The sequence below is a fragment of the Canis lupus genome, chromosome 31 (assembly GCF_011100685.1).
Source record: "Canis lupus familiaris isolate Mischka breed German Shepherd chromosome 31, alternate assembly UU_Cfam_GSD_1.0, whole genome shotgun sequence".
NCBI classification, from domain to species: domain Eukaryota; kingdom Metazoa; phylum Chordata; class Mammalia; order Carnivora; family Canidae; genus Canis; species Canis lupus.
The window spans coordinates 37,560,397-37,584,739 of record NC_049252.1 but is presented as its reverse complement, the minus strand read 5'-3'; the positions used below and the strand labels follow the sequence as shown (position 1 = coordinate 37,584,739).

Sequence of the window (24,343 nt, the reverse complement as noted above, 5' to 3'; positions counted from 1 at the left end):
GGGTCCCCACACTCGATCCACGTGGCCCCGTTGAGCAGGGCACAGACGGCACGTGGCTGGAACGTCCTGGCCCGTCACGTGTGCTGTGAGCCGAGGGCTGAGTACGCAGCAGGACCACGTGGGGGAAACGGCCAACAGTGAGGCCTCGGCCAGGCGGCGGGAGCCACGTCATTGTCCCCGGACACGCAGGCCTTGATAGGGACCCGCGGTGAGTGCTTCCTGCTTCTGGCTCTTTTATAAAAGAGGTAACGGGGCACCCGGGTGGCTCAGTTGGTTAAGCATCGACTTCTGTTTTTTTTTTTTTTTAAAGGATTGTTTTTTTGTTTTTTTTATTTTTTTATTTTTTTATTAATGATAGTCACAGAGAGAGAGAGAGGCAGAGACACAGGCAGAGGGAGAAGCAGGCTCCACGCACCGGGAGCCCGACGTGGGATTCGATCCCGGGTCTCCAGGATCGCGCCCTGGGCCAAAGGCAGGCGCCAAACCGCTGCGCCACCCAGGGATCCCGACTTTTGGTTTTGGCTCAGGTCACAATCTTGGGGTCATGGGATCAAGCCCCACGTCGGGCTCTGTGCTCAGCTGGGGGTCTGCTTAAGGACTCTCTCTCCCTCCCACTCACTTTCAAATATAGAAATAAAATACCTTTAAAAATATGAATAGAATAAAAGGGTAAGAATGGGGGCACATGGGGGGGTCAGTCAGTGAAGCATCCGCCTTTGGCTCAGATCATGGGATGGAGTCCTGCACTGGGATCCCCGCTCAGCGAGGCGTCTGCTTCTCCCTCTGCCCCTCCCCCTACTCGTGCTCTCGCTCAAATAAATAAATAAAATCTTAGAAAAAAAAAAAGATTCTCTGTCTTCTCCCTCTGCCCCCCAACTCTACACATACTTTTTGTCTCTCTCTTTTAAAAAAAAAAACAAAAAACAAAACAAAACAAACACCCTAAGCTCTTCTGAGCCCAAAGCCCAGGACTGAGCCCAGGAGACTCGTGGTCAGGCTGCACAGACAGCCCCGCCGAGCCCACGGGTGGGGTGCTCCCCCCTCACCAGGCAGGCACCCGCGGCATCTGGAGGCTGGGTGGGGGCCCCGCCAGGAACCACACGAGCTGGCTACCCTGGAAGTCAGCCCCCGGCCTCACCGCCGCGTTCTGGCCCTAATGACACCCCCCCCCCCAGGAAGGCCTCGGGACCTGGCCTCCACCCACCCCTCCCGGGCAGGCCAGAGGTGCCCTTGGGGCTTGGACCCCTCGGGACGGCCAGGCCAGCACCTGCGGAGGTTCTGTGGGAGCCCAGGAGGCAGCCAGCCGCCACTGAAGCCCCCAGAAGCCCCCTCCCCTCATCCCGGAACCCGCGCCCTGGGCAGCAGGAGCTGCTGAGCCGGGTCACTGCTCCGCGGGCCTCACGCTGGTTACGACACAACGGGACACTCAGCAGCCAACACGGTTCCAACGCTCGGTGGCCGAGCCAGTCGGACTCATTTAAACAAACAGGAAGGTGGTTAAGACACGTAACAGAACACGCGGGATGATTCAGGTGAGTTCACTGAATCCACTTAAGCTTCCTGGGGCTTCTCCAAATGTCACAGCCACGGCAGGGACAGGCTTTCGCTGAGAACTGGAGGCTTTTCTTCTGAACCCCCAGTGTCACTCTGCCCCTCCATCCATGACTCACGATACCCTGGCCCTTCCAAGAAAAGCCGCACCAAGAGGATCGCGGGCTACCTCTCCCAAGCGCGTGGGCTGAGCCCAGCACCCACCGCACCCCTGCGGGCACCCTGCCAGGCCAGCTCCGGGACGCTCTGTGCTCCTGGGTTCCGTCTGCGTGCAGTCATCTCAGAAGAGGTGATGTGGGGACGTTTCCAGGAAGGGAGGGGCCTCGCCCCCAGGCTCTACGGCAGCGTGGGGTCCCAGGGCAGGGCACCTCCCGAGGCCCGGGGTCGGGCGGCGAGGGCAGCGGGCTCGGGAAGCGTGTTCGGACACCCCGAGGCCCTTCCGGGGCAGCATCCCTCACGTGCCCTTGACTTAGCAATTCTGTTTCAAAGCCTGTGGGCACAGAAGTCCCCAGGGTCCCCTGCGCGGAGACAGAGGCACCGCGTGAGTTCCCGAGGTGCTGGGTTTTGACACAGGGAATCAGGATCCTGCGGGATCGGGGCTCCCTCGGAAGAGGGCACGGCCCTACTGCAGGGGCCAGAGCCCGTCCCTGCGGCAGAGGAGACTGCGGAGCCGGGACGCTCGCCAGCCTGCCCCGGGGTCACTCGGCCAAGCAGCCGGGCCGAGATCCAGATGCGCCGTCCACACCCGAGGTCAGGCCGCCCCTCACATGCCGGGCGGCCTCTGCAGGGCCCACGCCCAGCTCCCCGCCGAGGCCTTACCTGTGTGGTTGGAAAACTGGACAGAGTTCAGCGCGTCGATCTCAAATCCCAGAACCTGTAAGACAGAGAAGGAGCGGGTGAAAGAGAGCCAGGACCTGGGGGGGGGGGGGCGGCGGCTCTCCCTCCCCGACTCGGGGTCACGTCCGCGCATCGGTGCCGCGTGTGGCCTCTGAGGGGCTGTGCTCGCAAGGTCCGACGGGGAGCAGCCAGCTCCGAGCCTCAGAGCCACGGCCCCACCCGCGGCAACGCCCCGATTTCACGCTGCAAGTCCTGCCAAGTGAAAATATTTGAAAGTGCAAGACAGCGAGGCGCCCATCTGTTCAGACGCGGAGAGAGGACTGAGGCCGTCTTTGTTCCGGGAGTGTGGGTGCGAGGCCACCGCCCTTCTGGGGGTCAGGGCCCAGGGCTCCCCGCCGGTGGCACAGCCGGCCGCCCCGTCCCCGGGAGCCTGGCTCTCGCGCCCCCGCTGCGGCGTCAGCCCCGGCCAGCCTGGGGTCGTCCCTGTTCACAGCACAGGGACAGGTGCCTGCGCACAGGAGCCGGGGCCGCGGACTTAGAAATGAAGTTTATAAGAAGTAGGAACTCTTTGGCGGGGACGGAGGGAAAAAAAAAATTAAGAGCTCCTTTTCCAGTGAAGGGGAAGAAAGGCCGTGTCCACGATGGCCAGACGTCCCCACAAGCCCATGTGGACAGCGGCGTGCCCGCAGAATGGCAAATCCCAGGCCAGTCTTTCCTTTAGCTCATCTTTCCCGTTGCTTCACGTTTAACAGGTAGGTACAGAGTCACTCAGGCAACGTGACATACGGGACACTGCAGAGCCCTCCGGGGGACGAGCCCTGTTCTCCGTGGGGCCCTCCCCACGACCCTGGGCCGTCAGAGGTCTCGGTGGGCATCAGGACCCTCCCGGCCCGGCCCTAAGCCCCTGTGTCCCATGCTGACCCTGGGACCCTGCCAGGCCCACTGGCCTCGTCCCCCTGACCTTCCGGGCTGGCCCCAGTTGGCATCACTGCAGGCCGACCCAGGACCCTGGCCCTGCTACATGGTCCCCTTGAGAGCTCTCGGGGCACTCGCTGCGTCCCTCCCCATCTGTCTGCTTCAGGCCACACACATGGCCTCTCAGACCCTCGTGTCCCCCTTCCCTAGAGCACAGCCCCCCTTGACCCCCCCAGTCCCCGCACACGGCTCCCTCTGGGGTTGGCGCTGGGCCCACACCACCTGCCAGCACCCGCCTGCGTGAGACCTCGGAGGGGCCGCCTGTCAGCCTGGAAGGGGCCCCTTGTCCCCTGTCCTCGGCGCTCCCGGCTATGTCACCCCCATCTCCCCTGGCGTCAGCCTGGCGGGTGACAACTGCAGCGGGTGGCAGGTGGGCCACCGCTGCGCTCTGTGACGATCAGGGCTCCAGGAGGACACGAGCCTATTCTTTAGGACACACAGGCACAGAGCCCATGCTCATGACCCCCCAAGCCTGTCCTGTGTGCGTCCCACCGGCGCCCCGCCCCAGCCCCCAGCCCTGGCCCTCAGCCCACCCCAGCGGGCGTGGCGTCCCCCCTATTCCTGCCGGGGCTCCGTCCTCGGCGACAGCTGAGGCCGCCCACAGGCTGCGGGGAGACCCCAACCACACAGGCCACACGCACGCGGTGGGCCCCCAGGAGGCACCCACACCAGCGCCAGGACCGTGGCCCCGCAGGGGGTGGGAAGCCGGAGCCCCATGAGCCCCGCTGCTGATGGAGGAGCGGATGCAACCCCAGTGGGACGAGGGCAACCAGGGCCCTCAGCACCTCCACCCCGTAAACCGAGCGCTGTCGGGCTCCACGTGGCCCACTAACCTTCGGACTCTCTCCCTCCCCAACCTCAGGAAAATGGGAAGGAACAAGGAGCCTTTTATGGCTGCGGACAGGACAGGGGACCCAGCGGCGGGGAGACTGCGACAAACTTTAGGGAGGACGCACAGATACCCAGGCACAGGGACGTTAAATCCTCAGGTCCCAAGAGGGGGTGGGCGGGGGTCTGAGGAATGTGCTGGGGAGGGAGACAGCGGGAGGGGGGACAGACAGAAGGACAAGGACTGGTGGGCGGGTGGGAGAGGCGGGGAGAGCGGGTGGCCCGGCCTGGGCGTCCTTGTCCTCACGCGCCCACACACCAGGGACCACCCAGCCTCTTCCCTGACTCACCCCAACACCACCCACCACCCCAGGGCTCCCCAACGCTCAGACACACGCAGCACGACCCCGGCGGTCAGGAGGGGCTGCCGGGCACTGGGCGCTGCTCACACTGGGCTGCCCGGGGGGTGCGGGGCCGGGGTGGGAGGGTCCCACAGGCGAGCTCGCCCTCTGTGAGGTTCCCTGAGCTACACACTTGCGATCCTACCTAACAACCCTCTCCAAAATATTTAAGCGGGGATTATCAGCACTTAGAGAAATAAAACAAAAATCGCCCGTCTTACTAAACTCAACGGTTGGAAATGGCCCTTCGCAAATCCGCCCGCCTGAGCCAGCCCCGCGTCCCCAGACTCGGCCTGCGCTGCTTCAGATCCCCTGGGATCCTAATCAAGTCCGAAGAAACCACGACACGAATCCCGGAAACCCGGCCAACAGCCGGCCCCGCCACCCCTGGATGTGTAGATAACTAATCCTTTGAAGCTGACGAGCTGATCTGGAAATGATCCCCATTTCTCGCTTCTGAACGACAGCAGCGGAGGCCACCACCCCCCCACACACACCCCCGGGCTAATTACTCAGTGCACGGCCGCGTGCAGGGCATGCACCACCGCGGGCGCCCCACTGCGCAGGCCCAGAGTGCAGGCGCCAGGGGCTCGGTCCTGCCCCGTCCAGTGGGCTGCACCCCCCACCCCCCTGCACCCACCCCTGAGCTTTCCTGAAGCCCTCGCGGCTCACTTGGCTTTTCCAGGAACGGGATTTCCTCCAGACCAAGGATTGGCTCCGGGGTCCCGCGGCTGGCACTCACGGGTACCGACCTAGGCCTGCCGTAAAAGCGAGGGGTGACCCAGAGTTTCTGGGGAGCGGGGACCCTGGCAACTGGTTAGCGCCCAGCAAACCCTCGGGGGAGTGGACCCTGCTGCCCGCCCCTCATCCTCCTGTCCCCCGGGGGACCAGCGACAGGCTGTGTGTCCAGTGGCTGGTGCGGTGTCCTGTACGCACCCCGCAGGCACCTGGGTTCTCCCCAGGCACATGCACCCCAGTTCCCATCCCTGCAGAGGCCTCAGGAGTCTCGGTCCTTGGGAACAGGGCCCCGAGTACTCTGGACCCCACGGATGGACAAGCTGCCCTGCATGGGGCGGGGGACAGTCCCGGGCCATGCACCCTGGGGGGTGGGAGTCCCCGGGGCCTGCGGGGAGCCTTGGAGCGCTCACCCGAGGGGCCTGCTCACCCCATGCAACCCCTGTGAGCGTGGGCACCACCGTGGAGGGGTCACCTTCCCTGACCACGGTCTGGGCACCAGGGACACTGCCCGGGCGGAGGGGGGAGTCCACCCTCAGTCCAGGGGCTGCAGAAGCAGGGGTGCGGGTGCGGGCGCGGAGGCAGGGAGAGCGGTGTGCGGCCCGGGGCACCTGCCCCGCCGGCGGTCGTGCCAGCCCGTCTCACGGAGAGCTGCTACTAGAAACTTAGCGAAGTAAGATGAAAACACAGAACAACACAGAACAACTCCCCTAGCCTCCCGCCCCCACACTTCCCTGCATTTCACCAAGAGCGGCTCCGAGAGAGGATCCGAGCGAGGGGCCTACGGCCGAATCCCACACCAGAGGCCACCGCGCCCACCTCTTCCACCCACGGCGCAGAGCGTGGTCACCACGGAAACGGGCACACACGCAGGACTCGGCCTCCCCCACCCCCACCCCTTGGTCACATCGACCAGCGCAGCACATGATCAGTCGCCAGATACTTTAAGAAAAAAAAAGAGGAAGAAATGCTGCTGGGCTGAGGAAGGCGAGAGGAAGAAGAGCCTTGTGGCAGGAGAGGGAGCACCACCTCCGCCCACGCTGGCTGCCCACCCCCACGAGCCCAGCCCCCCCTCCCAGCACTGAGCCCCACCCCACAGAGCCCCAGTCTGGGGCCCGCAGCGCCCGGGCTCCTCTGCAGCCCAGCAGGTCGGTCCTCACTCAACCCTGGGGCCCTCTTCTCCTCACCCCCGCAACGTACCGGGGCCTGCCCTACCCCCAGGAGGAGGCCCGGGGCCCCCTGGGCTGCGTGCCCCAGGGCTCCACGAACTCCACACGGTGGCCACAGAGCTGCTGCCCACCTTCTGCCCCCCAAGAGCTCTGAAACCTTGCGCCTCTGTGAGCGAATCTGAATGTAGACAACCTTCCTCTCAGCCCCCACGACCTTGTTCAAAACCTCGCCTTCCTTCTCAGCCTCTGCCGCAGCCCCTGGATTTGGGGTGTTTTACTTATTTATTTATTTTTAAGATTTTATTTATTTATTCATGATAGACTCAGAAAGAGAAAGAGAGAAGCAGAGACACAGGCAGAGGGAGAAGCAGGCTCCATGCAGGGAGCCCGACGTGGGACTCGATCCTGGGTCTCCAGGATCACGCCCTGGGCTGAAGGCGGCGCTAAACCGCTGCGCCACCTGGGTTGCCCTTTGGGGTGTTTTAGTGTTCTGGGGCTCCCCGCCTGCCAACCTGAGCCCCTAGGGTGCGTCCACTGTCTTGTGCGCCTCTGGACGAAGGCTGGCATGGCCAAGGCCCCAGCCTGGGCTCCACGAGCAAACCCACTCCCCTTTCAGAAAAGACCTGCAACCTTGTCCAGGAAGCCCCGCAGCAAAGCAGGCCCCCCTGTCCCCCACCAGCCCCTGCCTCACCCCGTCCCCTGTCAGCCCGTCCCCTGGTCCCCGCCAGTCCCTGACCCCGTCCCCCCACCCCGTCCCCCGCCAGCCCCTGCTCCCATCCCCCCACCCTTGCACCCCGTCCCCCACCAGCCCAGCCCCCCCCCCGTCCCCCACCAGCCCCTGCCCCTCCGCACAGCTGCCAGGAAGACCTGGCAGCCCCGTGACCACGAAGCACAGCCACGCTGAGGACGTGAGGGTCTCAGGCTTGAGAGAACCACTGAGGTTCACGGCGGCCCAAACCGGAGGCGTTTCTGGCACGGTCCCGTGGTGGGCACCCTGCCCGCGGAAGCGGCCCCTCCACCTGCTAGAGGATGGGGTGCAGACGTGCGCACGGGGCATGGGAAGTACTCCGTGTCCTGCCAAGACAAGACTGGACAGGCAGCTTGGAAATCGCTCCTGCTTCCCATGCCTCTAGGCATGCTCTCGGGGCGCGGGGGGGGGGGGGGGGGTGACACCTGCAGCGACTCATCGGGGGAGGGGGCTCGCAAACACTCTGTCCAGCCACCAGCCCCTGGCGAGAACAGCCGGGACGCCGGCTCGCACACCAGCTCTGGGGCCTGCCCCCACGGCTGCCGTTTCTGCCCCAGGCCGACCCGAGGCCCTTCCCGAGGGCGGCTACGCGTGGGGGGGCCCTGGGCGGCTGACGCATGTTCTCCGCGGCCCGATCCCCTCCTGCCGCATCATCAGCCCACTCTGCTGACAGCCACGCACGACACGGTCATTAACTCAGCAGCTCGGCGGGCGATCCGCCCTCGCGGGGACGCAGAGCACTCAGAACAGCAGGAAAGAGGAAGCTCTAGAATATTCCAGCACAGCTCCCACCTCCTGCCCAGACCACCCTGGTTCCTCTGGGGGAGAGGGGCCAGGGTTCTCAAGAATCCTCACCGCGGCTTGTTTTGCAAGACCTTTAGCTGCTCCCACAGGAAATCAGAATTAAGAAAGAGGGGCCACCGGGGTGTCACATGACTGCTGGGATCCTGACCAGCCTCGGGACTGAGTGCCCGGTGTCCTGCCTGCCCCTGTGACTACCCCGCGCTACCCACGTCTGCTGTCCTCAGACCCCCAACGGGAACCTGTACTGCAAACAGCCCCGCATCCCGCGGCGGCCTGCGGCTCGCCTTCAGGCCCACGGCCGTGTGTGCCCCGTGTGTGCTCCCCGTGGTCCCGCGCCCTGACCTCCGGGCTCACAGAGCGCTCAATGCCAGGACCGCGGCCCCCCACCCCACTCAGGGCCCCCACTAGCGGCACCCGGGTATGGACGGAGAGCAGGTCGGCCGCTCTGGGTGGCAGGGAGAAGAGGTGCCACCCTCTCGGCCAAGGGCAGGATGCTGTCACATGTCCCGGGGCCCCCCGCCGGCTTCCCTTCTCCTCCAGAAACTCCGTCATTTGTTCCGTTCCTTGGTGTCACGCTTCCAGGGCACCCTGGGAGAACGGGCCCCATGCAGGCAGGCGCGCACTGGGGATGACCAAGGCCACAAGGCAGGGTGCCACCCCGGGCCCCAGAGAGGAGCGCTCACCGAGGAGTCGGCACCACCGGGAGCAGGGCGACACACACAACACACACGCCCACGTGCTCCTCACACACTCGCGCGCGGACACACTGAGAAAAGATCAGAAAAGGGGGCTGGCTGAGCTCTTGCTTTCCCCACGACGAGCAAGGAGAACAGAAACCTCCGTCCCGATCCAATAAAGAGTTAGGAAATGAAGAAACTGAGCAACTCTGGGCCTTCTTGGAGACACAGCAAAAATAACACCTACGTCACAGGACTGGAACATTCCGGATCCGACCGGGGACTTCCAGAGGCCAGGGAACCGGGAATCATCACAAGGGGCAGGGAATGAAGCAAGCAGAGAGCTACATGGCCCGGAGCACGAGGGAACGTTCCAGAAGATGCGTTCCAAACCCAACACGCCACCCCCAAGGATGTGAATGACCACATGGGGCAGGAGGGATGTGCACTTTTGGACGCGGCCCTCGTGCTGTTTGCCAACACGCATCACCAGGAAAACCGTTAAGGCAAAAACCGTGTCTTTTAAAGGGCCGGGTGACGTGCTTCTGGTATTTTCCAAACACACTTCTGCTGCAGAAGGCCTCGTCTACCCTGGGGGGCTCAGGGAAAGATGTAAAGATCTTCCGCTGAGGAAGGCTGCCTGAGGCTCCGGGGGCTCTGGAAGGTGAAAGGCTGGAAATAGAGGATGTCCCCCCATCCCATAGTCCCGCGTCTCTGGGAGACCCTGCTGTGCCCAGGTCCCTGCAGCTGTGTGGCCTGGCGCGGGTCCACAGCGGCGGTGGCCCTGCCATCCCTCTGCCCGGCTGATGGAGCCAACGTCACTGGCCAGGTAGGGGCCTCTCCCCACTGCCCGCTGCTGCCAGCCCGTCCTGAGGGAGGCCTGGGCCGTGGTGCGTGGGCAACAGGCCCCCGTCCAAAAGCCAGGTGTCCACCGGCCACCAGAGACGTCCTGGGGCCGCAGTCAGGGCGAGGCTGGCTTCTGCGGCAGGCCCTGCACGAGCTCCCAGGACTCCCGGGGTCTTGTCTTCCCGTCCTGGCGGTGACGTGGGGTTTCAATGAGTTTTGAGCGAAGGCCCAAGTCAGATCCTCAGGGCTCCTGGAGGTGACCCTTAGAGGCTGCGCCCCTCCACTGGGACTCCCCAGTGAGCCCCCTCCCCCACACAGAGGTCACATTGTCTTCCTCCCCTGGAGCCCTTGGAGGGCGAGCGGCCCCGCCAACACCCCGACTTCACTTCCAGGCCCCAGCGCGGCGCAACAATCTGTGGTTTTAACCCCCGCGTCCCATCTGCAATGTAGGAGCGTGGCGGCCCCAGGACCCTCACACCACCCGGGGCCTCCAGGGCCTGCTGAGCCTTCACAGAAACAGCACAGAAGCAGGTGGGGGGGGGGGGCCTGGGAGATCCTGGGATCTCGCCCCCCGCAAGGAGGTGCCGCTGAGCCATTGTGCAGACGTGCACCGCGGGGCTCGCAGGGACCGTACCCCGCCCCGGAGGAGTCTAGGTTTCCAACTTCGACACCAGTGTCTGGCGGGAGGCAGCAGGCGGCCGGCTGCACCTGAGCTCACCCCACCTCGTCCTTCCCTGCCCTTTCCTGCCCCCGGAAAGGGAGGCCAGAGCCACGGGGAGGCCAGGCCCGTCCAGGGAGGCGCCTCCGATTCACCGCCAGTTCCCCCAGGACCGCGGGGGCCACGCACGTGGGATCACCCTGCCGGGGGCTCTCCCTCCCATCTCTGCTCATGAAAGTATACTTTGGACTCGGGCCTGGAAGCCAATCCAGAGGCAGGGTCAAGGTTCTGGTCCTTTCTCTTTTGCACATTTTTCTCTGCGCAGGGAGGGCGCCGTCCACGGGCTGCCGGCCTGAGCCTGCAGGCGTGTGTGGTGGGGACCCGGCACCGCCACTGCCCCGCAGCCAGTCTCCGGCCTGTGTGCGATACCCCTGACGGGAGCCAGCGCCCCAACTGCCCCGAGGACCCGTCTCACTTTGCACATGAGGCTTGGGAAGGCTCGGCAGGCCACGGCCGGTCCCAGAGCCAGACCCCAAGACAAGGGACAGCGGGCCAGTCCCCCCTCGGGCTGCCCTCCTGTGTTCCCTTCCCGTGCCCAGTTGTGTGCCCCAGTGCGCCCTAGCCCAGCCATACAGTAGGTGCCAGCCCACTTGAGAAGGACCAACCCCCCCATGACACATGACGCTTCCCCTCGGAGCCCCTGCTGGAATCTGCAAGTGCGAGGCCCCAGCCTGCTCCGGCTCCATCCGGCCCAGCCCAGCCTGTGCTCAGGCTGGTCCACGGCCAGTGGGTGGGCCATCCCCACCCTCTCCCCGTCTGCTCCAGTGGTATGCAGGTGGTGGGGGCCGGGGGCAAAATGCCAGCCCGGACTGTGGTGCACCCTGCAGGGCACCCTGCGGAGCTGTTTGATCCTCCCAGAGCTAAGCAACCGGGGGCCAAAACGAGTGTTTGTGGACTGATAAGAAATCTGGACTCTGCTCAAGGAAGCACTGTGTCCAGTGAGCTGAAGAAATTTCTGGAAATGATTCCTGTTAGGGGCTGAACTGTGTTCCCCAAATTCCTTTGTGGAGACCCTGGCCCCCAGATGGGGTCACAGTCACGCACAGAGGAAGCAGGTGAAGACACCTCCCCAGGGCACACGGAGCCGTCTCAGGGGGACGCAGCCGTGCTGGCACCTTCTTCTTGGGCTTCCAGCCTCCAAAACTGAGAGAATAAACTCGGCGAGTATGAGCTGCTCGGTCTGCGGTGCTTTGTCACAGCCGCCCAACACGGCGACACTGCTGCGTCTGGGGTCCAGCTTGTTTAGAGGACCAGCACCCCTGGTTTCTCCCCTCGCCAGCCAGCTCCATCCCCTAACACTGTATCCTGTTTGGGTAATTAGGAGGATGGGGAGGTAATGAGGGCAAAACACACACGCGGGGAAGCAACTGAAGACCCAACTCACATCCCCTCGGGGCAGGGGTCCCAGCCACAATGAGATGCTCCAGACACACCTATGTGCCACCCAGCCCTCCCAGCCGTCTGGTCCTCCTGTGCGGTGAGAGGTGAGCACGGCACCCTGGGCACTGCTGGCACACCTCGTTCAGCAGCTGGCACCTCCAAGAGATGTCCACATACCCCATCTCCCTAGGAGCAGCCATCGTGCCCATTTTACAGGTGAAGCAACTGAGCTCCATGTGGAAGATGGCCCCCTCAGGTTCACGAACCGAACAAATGGCCCCTGCTTTCAGAGACACCCTGCCACGCTCCTCCTGGGCCCCACAACCCCGGGAGGAAGTGCTGAGATGCCCGTCCGCCCCCTATGACAGGTGGCAGATGACATGACCATACACCACCTGCCCCCCAGCCTAGGTCCCACAGCCCCAGCACGCAGGCGAGGATGCTGGGCACAGGTAAGAACCGCAGCTCCGACCTTAGCAGGACTCTTCCCCAGGTGGGCCGCCCGGAGGAGCCCCTCCCCAGGGTAACTGGTGTGGAAGCCGAGAGCACGTGCCCGGAAGGAACGAGGGGCATCACTGGGGGACCCAGGCCAGCCGAGGAGGGGGACATCTGCCTGGTGCAGGGGGTGAGAAGGGAGTGTGCGCAGAGGACAGGGAGGAGGGACTGGGCACCGGACGCAGGGAAGCCAGCAGGTGCCTGCACACCTCTACCAAGGGCAGCTCCCGAGGTTCCCTGGCCAAGAGGGGCGAGGGCTGCCCGCACCCTCCTGGGGCTGTTCTCCAGGGCCCCTGCCTTAGAGACCCTGCACCCTTCTCCCCAAGCACAGCACCACCCAGTGACCCTGCCCACGCAATCCCTGCAGGCGGCAGAGCTCCCCCTACCCCCAAGAAGCTAGGGGCGCGCATCACCTGCTTCTAGCAGGGAGAGCAGCTCAGGGACAACAGGCCACGGTGGGCGGTCCAGGGGAGCCGACCTTGTCCCGAGCACCCAGCACCCCTGCCGGCGGACAAGGCAAGGAGGTGCCCATCACCCTGGTGTTGCCTCTGGCCTGGCACGAAACTCCACCGCATCCAGGCCTCCTCCTGCCCCTCCAAGGGCCGCCCAGCCACAACCTTGGGGCTGCAAGAGGAAGCCTGGGTGCCTGGCCCGTGGGACCCATCAAGGGCAGGCGGGAGAGGCGGAGGGAAGCCCGCCATTGAGTACAGGCTGCGACGCGAGCGACGAGCAGCTTCCAAAGCCAGAGGGTCGGGGCCCCACTGGACACCCGCAGGGAGGCCTCGTCCGCCCCCCCCCACCCGGCGACCACCTCCCCGGAGAGTCCTCGGCAAGGCGGGGCCCGCCCGGGCTGCGGGAGCGCACCTGCCCCCCGCCCCCCGCCCCCCGCCCCCCGCAGGTGCGCGCTGCAAACACCTGCCTCCCCGCCCTCCGCCGGCGCCCCCGGGGCAGGGCCGGGGTAGGGCCGGGGCAGGCCCGGGGCGGGGTCGGGGGAGGGCACCGCCCCCGGGAGCCCCGGGAACCCCGGGGAGCCCCGGGCCCGCACGGGCAGCGAGTGCGCCACAGCTCCCGGGGGGGGGGGGGCACGCCCGGCCCCGCCGCCCCCGCCCCCGCCCCCGCCGCGGCCCCGCCAAGGTCACGGGGACCCCCGGCCGGTTACGTAAGCCGGGCCGGGGCGGCGCGTACCTGCAGCGGGAACGTGGCCGCCCGGTTGCCCACGTAGCCGCGGACGACGTGGCTCTGGATGGAGAGCACCCGGCACTCCGCCTCCATGCCGGGCCGGCCGGGCGTCCGCGTGCGCGCCGCTCCCTGGGCTCCGCTCGGCTCCGCTCGGCCCCGCTCGGCGCAGGCGCTCGGCTCCCGGTGACCTCAGCGCGGCCGGGCCCGCGGGGCGGGGCGGGGGCGGGGCCGGGCGGCGTGGGCGGGGCCAGGCGGGCGGGGGCGGGGCCTCGCGGAGCCCCGCCCCCCGGGACCGGGCTGCAGCCGCGCTGCGCTCCGGGCGGGGGGGGGGTCCGCGGCCTGTGACCCCGAGCGCGGGCGCCCGGGGTGGTCGGGGCCGCTCCGTCGGCGGCGCCGGGAATCCCTGGCCCTGCGCCCGCCCGTCTAGGGGGCTCCGGCCGCTGAGACCCGCGCCGCCCCGAGACCCTTGGGGACCTCGAGGTGCCCCCCCCGCCCCCGCCCGCGCCTCCCGGACACGTGGCCCACCCTCCTGCCTGCCGCGGGGCGCCCCGGGCCGGCTGTGTGCTCCCCGCCCCTGCACCCCCCATCTCCACCTTCAGAGCCCCCCCCCCCGCCCTGGAGTCACTACCTGGGGCTTCACCTCCACTGGGCCCAGCCATTCCCTGGGGGGCTTCCGACTTCGGGACTGGGTGACTTGGGTCCCTGTGGCCACCCAAGGCGGCTTGTGTTTAAACCTCTGCAGCGGGGCGCCTGGGGGGCTCCCTGGGTTGAGTATGCATCATGCTCCGGGGGTCCTGGGATCCAGTGCTGCGTGGGCTTCCTGCTGGGTGGGGGGGTCTGCACCTCAGCCGTCCAGGTTTTCAGGAGGAACTAGATCCTAATTAATCCTAACAGTAGCTAGTAAGGCCTAAGGTCTATGGAGCCCTTACCATGTGCCAAGCCCATTTCACCTGTTAACATTTAAAATCCTCAACACGGGATCCCTGGGTGGCGCAGCAGGTTTCGCGCCTGCCTTTGGCCCAGGGTGTGATCCTGGAGACCCGGGATCGAATCCCACGTCGGGCTCCCGGTGCATGGGGCCTGCTTCTCCCTCTGCCTGTGTCTCTGCCTCTCTCTGTCTCTATCATAAATAAATATAAAATAAAATCCTCAACACCCCAAGCAGTGGAGGGTCATCCAGTGTCACGTGACAAGAGAGGAGAAGTCACAGGTTACAGAGTCAGGGACAGGTGCTGGTGAGAGCCGTGCAGACGGCAGGGCCCAGCAGGGTAGCCGCTGGCCTCACTGCCTTTTCTCTGTCCTCCTCTGAGGTCAGCAGCCCTTGGCTCTTAGGAGGGCCTGATGATCCCTCTGCAGCTCATGTCACCCCTCCCCACCTTGATCTCTCACCTACTGAGCCCTGCTTTCCTGCACAAACCTCATGAGCACCCTCCCCCTTCTTCATCCCCACCCCTGACACCGTGAGCCACAGGTAAATCCAGAAGAGTAAAGGGTTGGGGGAGAGGCTAACCGGCCTTGAGGGGTCTCAGGCTCTGGTACCCTCTTCCTTGACGGAGGCAGAGGTCATCTCCCTGGGTACGACATTTTGGTGAATTTCCTGGGCTTTGGAAATCTAGGCTCCTCACTCCCCGTGTCCCTGCTTCCCAAACTAGTCCCAGGAGAGTCACCTGGAGAAGCTGGTGGGCCACCCAAGGCCCAGCCCTGTCCCACTTCACTGAACCTGGCCCCGGGGTGCTCTTTCACTTCAGCAGGTGCTTCTGGGGCCACTCAGGTTGGGCAGGTGAGTGAATTTGGGATTTTATGAGCACTGTTATGCTGCTAATTATCAGCCACGAACGAACCTCTTTCCCGATGACTTGGATAGTAAAGACCTTCAGAAACCACAAGTCCATTGAAAAGATTCTCACAGTCCTGGCCGGCCAGGCGACAGGTGGTGCCTCACCGCTGTGTCGGGGGGTGGGGGATGGATGCGGGGCCCCCTAGGACCCCTCGCACCACCTCCCGTGTCCTGAGGCAGGCCTGCCCTTCCTGGGAGAGGACACTGTCCCCAGTGCGGAGCAGATGCCCTGCAGGGTCGCTCTTCGCTGATTAGGAGGAGGCAGCTGACTGCAGGGTCCCCTGTGGGGAGCGTGGCTGGAGAGGCAAGGGGTGTGCGGGGGCGAGTCCAGGAGGTTCCCAGAGGCAGTTCACCCAGAAAGAACCGAGAATTCTCTCCTGCTCTGAGCTTGCTTTCTAAGAGAGCTCTTGGGAGCCCCTCTGAGCTGCTGGGGGCAAAGTATGTCCGGGAAGGACTTGGAGCCTTGGAAGCTGAGCCCGATTTTGGAGACCATATGCCAGAGATTAGTAATTTTTTTTGAAAAGCTTTCCACTTGGATGCGATTACGTGTAAGCTATGTAAGCACATTTTCACCTAAACCCCGGTGGCATTTGAAATGCCCAGATCGAGAGGGCACACCCAGAGGTAGTCTGGCCGCGGCCTCTGATCGCAGAGGCTCATTGTGTAAAGGGTGCTAAAAACGGTTTTCTTTAATGAAATGGGAGGCCCTCGGGTCTTGTGGTCGGCCAGCAGCTTGGGTGGGCACCTCTGCCCTGCTGACCGGGAGAGCCCAGCGCCTAAGACCTTTGAACAACGTCAACCCCCTCCATTCTTTTTTTTTTTTTTTAAATTTTTATTTATTTATGATAGTCACACAGAGAGAAAGAGAGAGAGGCAGAGACACAGGCAGAGGGAGAGGCAGGCTCCATGCACTGGGAGCCCGATGTGGGACTTGATCCCGGGTCTCCAGGATCGCGCCCTGGGCCAAAGGCAGGCGCCAAACCGCTGCGCCACCCAGGGATCCCAACCCCCTCCATTCTTGATGAGGGAGCAGAAAGCAAGCTGAGGGCCAAGCGCAAGCCCACAGCCCACAGCCCGCAGCCCTCTCCCCGCTCCCAGATGGGGTGCGTGTGGCAGTCCTCAGGCCCTTCTGGCTGCCCCCAAACTACGGGGAGGGAAAACACATGGCGAACGGATGGAGCCCACGGCCCTGCAGGACACGAGCGTCCACTAGTGCACCAACATCTTCGTGACTTACAGGCCTTCTTACTCCATAACCTCCCTTCCAGAAACACAGAGACTCAACTTCCCGGAGCCCCAGGAGCCCCAGGGTTACTGTCCCCTCATAGCATGTGGGAAACAAAGGTGGAAGGGAATGCAAATAAAGTAAAATGTCCTTATAACCCACGGCCTGTGGGGGGGGGGGGATGCCTGCGGTGGGCAGAGTGCACCACTCCCCCAGGAAACTCCCAGGTGTCCTAACCCTAGAGACTTCCTAGACGGAGACAAGCCCCGCGTGACAGTGGCAGGGCCTCCAGCAGCCCGAGCGTCCTCAGAGACCTCCTGGCCGCCTCCCTCCCCGTCTCCTCCCCCAGCTCCCAAGTAGAGGACCAGCAGCCCTCCTGGCCCCGGGGCAGCTCGCTGTCCCCACAGGTCCTGACCCCCGGCTTTCATAAAACCACCTTTTTTGCACCAGACATCTCAAAAATTCTTTCTTGGCTGTCGGCTCCCGACTCCACCAACATTCCGGAATGACCTCATTCTGACCTCGAGCTGGACTTTCTAACCCTTTACCTTCCCTCCAGCTCAAGCCTTAACTCAGGCAAAGCACCCCGTGACGGGAACCCAAACTACCGCCTCAGGCAGTAAGGACTGCGGGCGAGACCCCGCGGGACCGACCCCAAGACACCGCTGCACCTCACCTTCGAGGCCCGCCTGCACGTGCTGACTTTGCCCCACTTTTCCTGCCATAAACCTGGGAGTCTTTCCAGGACTCCGGAGACAGGCCTTGGGACACCTGTCCGCTGTCTTCCCAGCGTTGGCCTCCCTGAAATAAATCCCTTTCTTCTTTCACGGCCACTCGTGTCTCTGCCTTTGGGTTTTGTCAGCGACATGTGGCCGAGCCCGGTCTGATTGGGTCCCCCTGGGGCCAGGGGCTCCTGCACCTCTGCGCCCTGGTGGTTATACCAACTCTGCAGCTGGAACCCTACTTGGGCCTGTGCCCACCCTCATGCCTCACCCTCCCGCCCCCATGCCACAGGGGCGCTGTGACCTGACCTGGGAAAAGGCTGGCGGATCCCAGCCCCAGAACGGTGTCACCTCCCACTGGAGGTGAACTTGACATCCTTGCTGCCTGTTACGGGTTCGCTGTGACCCCCCAACTCACATGTCATCATCCCCACCCCCACCCCCACCTCCCAGACGTGGCGGTGTGGCCTTGTTTAGAACTAGGGCTTTCCCGGCGGCTCAGCAGTTTAGCACCACCTGCAGCCCAGGGTGTGATCCTGGAGACCTGAGATCGAGTCCCATGTCCGGTTCCCTGCATGGAGCCTGCTTCTCCCTCTGCCTGTGTCTCTGCCTCTCTCTCTCTCTGTGTGTCTCTCATGAATAAATAAATAAAATCTTAAAAAAAAAATAGGGCTTTCTGCAAATGTAATCATGTTACAGTGAAATCGTTAGGGTCACCCCAAGTCCAGCATGACTGGTGTCCTTACGAAGAGGGGAAGACAAGACGTGGCATGGGGAGACCCAGGCAGACACGGGGAGCTGACGGGCATCTAAGCCAAGGCCAGGGCGTGGACACACGCTCCTCCACGCCCTCGAGAGGAAGCAGCCCTGTTCGCTCCTGACCTTAGGGCCTCTGGCCTCCAGAGCTGGGAGAGAATCCTTTTCTGCTGGTGAAGCCTCCTGGTCTGTGGCTCTTTCTGGGGCCGCCCTGGTACGTGGGCCAGGGTTCCAGCTTCCCCCTGGGACACCACCCCGTGGCCACCAAGCCTGCCCTCTGCTGGTCCAGGGCCACCGGCATGGGTCCTGAAGATGCTGGCGGCCACGGAAGGACAAGCTGGCTGGGCTCAGCTCGTATCTCCCGTCCCAGGTTCTCCGAGGCTTTCCCAGCGTCTGTGTGCTGTCCTACCAGCAGACCTTGAAGACTAATCATAGTCCCAGAAAAAGTCGCCACTGTCCCCAGGCTCCTCCCGGCCGGGGTGCTGGGCCTGAGGTCAGCAACAAGGGATGGGGGGCTCCAGACGCTCGACCACTGTCACGACATGCTGGTATCCCCCAGAATTCGTGTGTGGAAGCCCCACCCCCCCAAGTGATGGTTTTTGGAGATGGGCCTTTGGGGGGTGATGAAGATTAATTGGGGTCGTATGGAGCAGAGACTGATTTGATGGGTCTGGGTCCTTAGAAGAGGAAACAGCAGAGAGCTGGCTGTGTCTGCGTGCAGGCCTGAGGACAGGCGAGGGCCCGCGGTGGGTGGGAAGGCACCCACAGGTGGGGAAGAGAGCTCGACTGGGTAGAATGGGTGCGGGTCCCCGTGCAAGGTTGGCCTCCCAGGGGCCGGAACTGTGAGAGGGCGCACCTGCCGTGTGAGCGCCCGGCCTGTGGGATCTTGTCGCGGCCTGAGCTCGGATAATCACGGTGGACATCCTTGGGGACCGCGCCTTTCTTCGGTGTCCTGCACTGCCGGCAGACCCCACCGCCCCCCGGCGGAGACGTCACCAGCGCGCGAGGTGTGGCTGCCCTGGCTTTATTCGGTCCTCAAGCAAGGTGCACGTGACGATGAAGCAGGTCCAGGATTCCAAACTCAGGGACACTTCACCACGTGCGGAACTTGGCTTCTTGCACGTCCCACGAAGCGAAGCAGGAGACCGGCTGCACAACAAATGAGGCAGGATAGGACGTCGTAAGTGAACCATCCCAGGGCGAAGGGAGCGTGTGGGTGCGTGGTGGGGTTAGGCCTCCGGCCTGTCCGGGTCTGCTCTCGGCACGCACTGCTGCTGCCTTTTTAATTTTTTTTTAAAGATTTTATTTATTTATTCATGAGAGACACAGAGAGAGGCAGAGATACAGGCAGAGGGAGAAGTAGGCCCCATGCAGGGAGCCCGATGGGGGACCCGATCCCAGGACCCCGGGGTCACGCCCTGGGCCGAAGGGGAAGGGGAAACCCCACGTCTGACCACTCCAAAAGGCAGCTGCTGCAGAAGGCTCTGCTCGATGAGGTCCAGGAGCAACGGAGATCCTCCCCTGCTGGAACGGAAGAAGCGGTGAGTGCAGAGGACGCCTGGGCGGCTCAGTAGTTGAGAATCTGCCTTTGGCTCAGGGTGTGACCCCGGGGTCCTGGGATCGAGTCTCACGTCAGGCTCCCTGTGTGGAGCCTGCTTCTCCCTCTGTCTGTGTCTCTGCCTCTCTCTGTCTCTCATGAATAAATGAAATCTAAAAAAAAGAAGGCAGGCAAGTTTGATATAAGATCAAATGTGATGAAAGCAAATTCCCTCTACTCTGAGAGCTTCTCTATCACATCAAGCAAAATAAGCACAAGTGATAAGCTAGGGGGGTGATAAGACACTGGTTTAGAACAAAACACAGGGCAGCCCCGGTGGTGCAGTGGTTTGGCGCCGCCTACAGCCTGGGGTGTGATCCTGGAGACCCGGAATCGAGTCCCACATCGGGCTCCCTGCGTGGAGCCTTCTCCCTCTGCCTGTGTCTCTGCCTCTCTCTCTCTATGTCTATGAATACATAAATAAAATCTTAAAAAAAAAAAACAACACAAAACTACGAGTGTGACTGGGTGTTCTGGGTCAGTCCAGATGATGAGCCTTCCTGCCAGGGAAGGGCCTGGATGCCCCACCCCGACGACCGTGTCTGAGCCTGCTGTCCCCAGGGTCAGGGTGGCCTGGTGCTCAGCCCGTGCAAAACAATGTCTGCTCCCCTTGGGCAGCCAGTCCCCAGAGGGAGGTCGCTGGTGCCTGTACCTTCTGCCCCAACCCCAGGATGCGGCTGCCGGGGTGGAGAGAGGACATAGGACGCTGTCATGGTGCTGCATCCATCAGGGCACACGGAGTCTTCTTCCCTGTTTCTCCCTATCCACCAGTGGCTTCTGGTGGCTTCCTCCCATTTCTAGCATTCCAGTCTGGCCCTTCAGCCTTTCTGCTTTCTTGTTCTGCTGTGTCTGCCTTTTCCTGTCCGACCCTATGGGGTGGCTGGACACAATGGATGCCGTGGACCTGTGGGGTGGCTGGACACGATGGATGCCATGGCACCCGAGGCAGGGCCAACATCCTGTGTGGGTGCCCTCCCTGGCAAGTGCTCCTTAACAGTAGACTTGATCAAACACTAGAGAAAAGCACTGAGAAGTGTCTTGGGGGCTGACGTGTCTGTGACCAGGACTCCCAGGCTCTGCTGGACACTGCCCAGGGGTGGGGGGGTGAGCCAGGAGCTGGGGTGCAGGGGGAGAGGGAGCCTGGGTGCCTGTTACCATTGGATGAGGATCAGACTGAGAAGTGCACTCAGCCAGTGAGGACCTGAACTCCAGCACAGGCTAAAAGAGGCAGGTAGATGATTTTTTTCTTCCCCAAAAAACACTGATGCAGGTCACAAAAGTCCCCAGAGGGTAGGTGTCCATTTATGTGAAATGTCCAAAATAGGTAGATCCATGGAGAAGGGAAGTAGGGGAGTGGTGAGGGGTGGTGGGGGGAGTGGGGAGGGAACAGGGAGTAATAGAGAGCAAGCACATGACTTGAGGGGGGTGGCATATGGAAAATGTTCTAAAATTGCATCACAGTTATAGACGTGTAATTCTGTGAATATATTAAAAACCACAGAGCTGTACATTTTAAACGGGTGAACCCTAGGGTGTATAAATATATCCCAATTAGACTGTTCTAAAAATTAAAAAAAAAAAAAAGGGGGACATTCAAAGCAAGGAAAAGGAAGAAAAAAAAACTGAATTCTTCGAGGAAGTCTAGACTCAGAAGGGATCCACAGGTCTGTATCCTCACCGCTCAGACGCAGACCAGGCCGGGACCCCCAGCCTCAGCTCGGCCGCCATCACTTGGTCCTCACGAGAGAAGGTGAGCGGGCTGACAGTCTGCGACTCTCCTTAGACCTGGCAGGGCACCGAGGGCCCACGAAGACCGCCACCCTCAAGTCTGGAGGGATGAGACCACAGGGTCACAGCTGTGGCTGGCTCGCCCCGGGGGCGGAAGCTTCCAGAAGGGCTAACTGTGGCACCAGATAAACTGTAGTTGACAACCTAGTGGGGGCTGAGTGTGGACCAGGTTAAGAGTTACACTGGTGGGGTGGGGGCCCTCACATGGGCTCACCTCTGGGAGCCCTTCCTGGATCCAGCTGTGGGGACCAGAGCGGATCCCCCGTGCTTGGTGCAGCAGGAAGGGAGGCAACCGGTTTGATGTGCCCAGAGCCAGCTCGTCACGGGCCTGGTGGGGGTCACCCTACCAGACGCCTGACCAGCGCCCCTCAGCTTCCGTCTCGGGGAGTGGGAGACAGGCTTCGCGTGTCATGGCCTGGGGGGGGGGCTCTCTGAACATTTCTTGCAGGGCTGGTCTGCGGGCAACACGTGCCATCTGGCTTTGTCCACAAGTCTTGACTCCTTCCATTTGGAGGGAGATTTCACTGGAGCGAACTCTAGGTGGGGGTTCACTTCCGTCTTCTCTCTTGCCTGGTTACCTTTGCTCCCTGCAGGTAAGCTGGCCTTTCCTCTGGCCTCATTCAAGATTTTCTTTGTCTCTGATTTTCTGCGGTTTCGATGTGATATGCCTATGTGTAGATGATGATGATGATTATCGTATTTTATCCTATTTGGCGTTTCCTTGGCTTCCTGGATCTGTGGTTTGATGTCTGGCATTAATTTTGGGAAATTATCCACTATCATGACTTCAAATATTTCTCCTGTTCCTCTTTCTTCTTCTCTGGGACTCCCATCGTGGGCGTGCTACACCCTTTGTAATTCTCCTGTAGTTTTTGGGTCTTCCATTCATTTTTTTTTTTTTTCACTTTTTTTCCTCTTTGCATTTCAGTTGGGAAGCTTCTTTTTTTTTTTTTGTTTATTTATTTTTATAATAAATTTATTTTTTATGGTGTTCATTTGCCAACATACAGAATAACACCCAGTGCTCATCCCGTCAGGTGCCCCCCTCAGTGCCCGTCACCCAGTCACCCCCACCCCCCGCCCTCCTCCCCTTCCACCACCCCTAGTTCGTTTCCCAGAGTTAGGAGTCTTTATGTTCTGTCTCCCTTTCTGATATTTCCCACACACTTCTTCTCCCTTCAGTTGGGAAGTTTCTATTGACATATCTTTAAGTTCACTGAATCCTTCCTTGGTGGTGTCCAGTTTACGGATGTTCCCAGCTCAGCCTCTGTGCGGCTCTGTCAGAGGTCTGAGTGTCACTGCATGTGTCCCAGCATCACAGAGAATCTGTAAATCTCTGTTGTAAAATGCTGATAAAGCACTTGTGTCCAACATATACCGGGAATTCTTTAAAGTCAATAATAAGGGGGCCCCTGGGGGACTCAGTTGGCTAAGCATCTGCCTTCGGCTGAGGTCATGATCTCGGGGTCCTGGGATCGAGCCCCACATCGGGCTCCCTGTTCAGCAGGGAATCTGCTTCTCCCCTTCCTGCTCCCCTTTCCCCCTGCTTGTGCTCTCTCTATATATATCAAATAAACGAATTTCTTAAAATTAAAAAAAAAGTCAATAATAAGAAAACACACACCCCAGAACAAATGAGATCTTGCTATTTGCAATGACATGGACGCACCTAGAGAGTAAAGTGAAATAAGTCAGTCAAAGACAAGTACTGTATTATTCCACTTCTACGTGGAATCCCACAAAGCAAAACAAATGCACAAACAAACCAGAAACAGACTCATAAATACAGTGATCACACAGAGAGTTGCCAGGAGAGGGGGATGCAGAAGCCCAAACTCCCAGTTTTCAATAAATGAACACAGTCAGTAATAATACGGTACTAGCGTTGTGTGCCGACAGGTGCTAACCACACTTCTCGCGGTGAACACTGCATATTACACAGGATCGTTAGATCACTATGCTGTGCACCTGCAACTAATATAACATCCTGTATCAACTATACTTCTTTAAAAAAAAAAAGGCGCAATAAAGGGCAAAAACTCTGAACAGACACGTCACCAAACAGGATGTGCCGATAACAGATGAGCCCATGAGAAGTTCTCAGCAGCGAATGTTGGCAGGGAAATGCAAATTAAAACAGCAACGAGATGTCACTACACACCTGCTGCTCAAGTCCAGGGCACTGGCAGCATCACGTGCTGGCGAGGAGGTGCAGCGACAGGAGCTCCCCTTCACTGCTGGTGGGGACGCAGAGCGGCGCAGGCGCCTCGGGAGCGGTCTGGCGCTGTTCGGCAGCCGAGCACAGCCGTACCATAGGATCCAGCAATCACGCTCCTTGGTATTCGCCCAATGAGCTGCAAACCCGTGACCACACAAAACCCCTGCCTACGGATGGTTATTGCAGCTTTGTTCATAATTGCCCCCAAAGGGCAGCAAGCGAGACGTCCTCCAGCAGGCGACCTCCAGCAGCCAGACAATGGGGGACTATCAAGCAATGAAATAAATGAGCCATCAAAACACACGGAGGCAGGGCAGCCCGGGTGGCGCAGCAGTTTAGCGCCGCCTTCAGCCCAGGGTGTGATCCTGGAGACCTGGGATCGAGTCCCACGTCGGGCTCCCTGCACGGAGCCTGCTTCTCCCTCTGCCTGTGTCTCTGTCTCCCCTTTCTCTCTTTCTGTGTCTCTCATGAATAAATAAATAAAATCTTAAAAAGAAAAAAAAGTTAAAAAAAAAAAAAACCCGGAGGCAGCGTAAATGCCTATCGCGAGGTGAGAGAAGCCAATCTGAAGGGGCTGCATGCCGCAGGATTCCGTCGATGCGACGTTCTGGAAAGGGTTATGCGAGCAACGCAATCAAACAAAAAGCTAGTGTTGCCGGGTTCCGGGGGCAGAGCGCCGAGGGTGTTTAGGGAGCGAAACTACAGGAGCCTGTGGGGGTGGGTGCCGGTCATCACCCATCTGTCCGAACCCGGGGAACGCACACCGCCAAGAGTCAGCCTGCTGCAGGCGGGGCACGCCAGTTAACGATGATGAAACAGCGCCCGTTCCTTGGTTGTGACCAGTGTAGCTCCCTCGG

The 24,343-nt window shown here is 61.5% G+C and overlaps 1 protein-coding gene across 1 annotated transcript in view; it reads right to left on the bottom strand.

Annotated features, from left to right (window-relative positions):
* PDXK (pyridoxal kinase) overlaps positions 1 to 13,524 on the bottom strand; it is a 28,369-nt gene extending 14,845 nt beyond the window's left edge. The window contains 2 exon segments of the mRNA XM_038581601.1: positions 2,371 to 2,425; positions 13,350 to 13,524. Of these exon segments, the coding sequence (XP_038437529.1) occupies positions 2,371 to 2,425; positions 13,350 to 13,436 (142 nt within the window). The 5' untranslated portion in view covers positions 13,437 to 13,524.
* Positions 13,525 to 24,343: the final 10,819 nt, after the last annotated feature.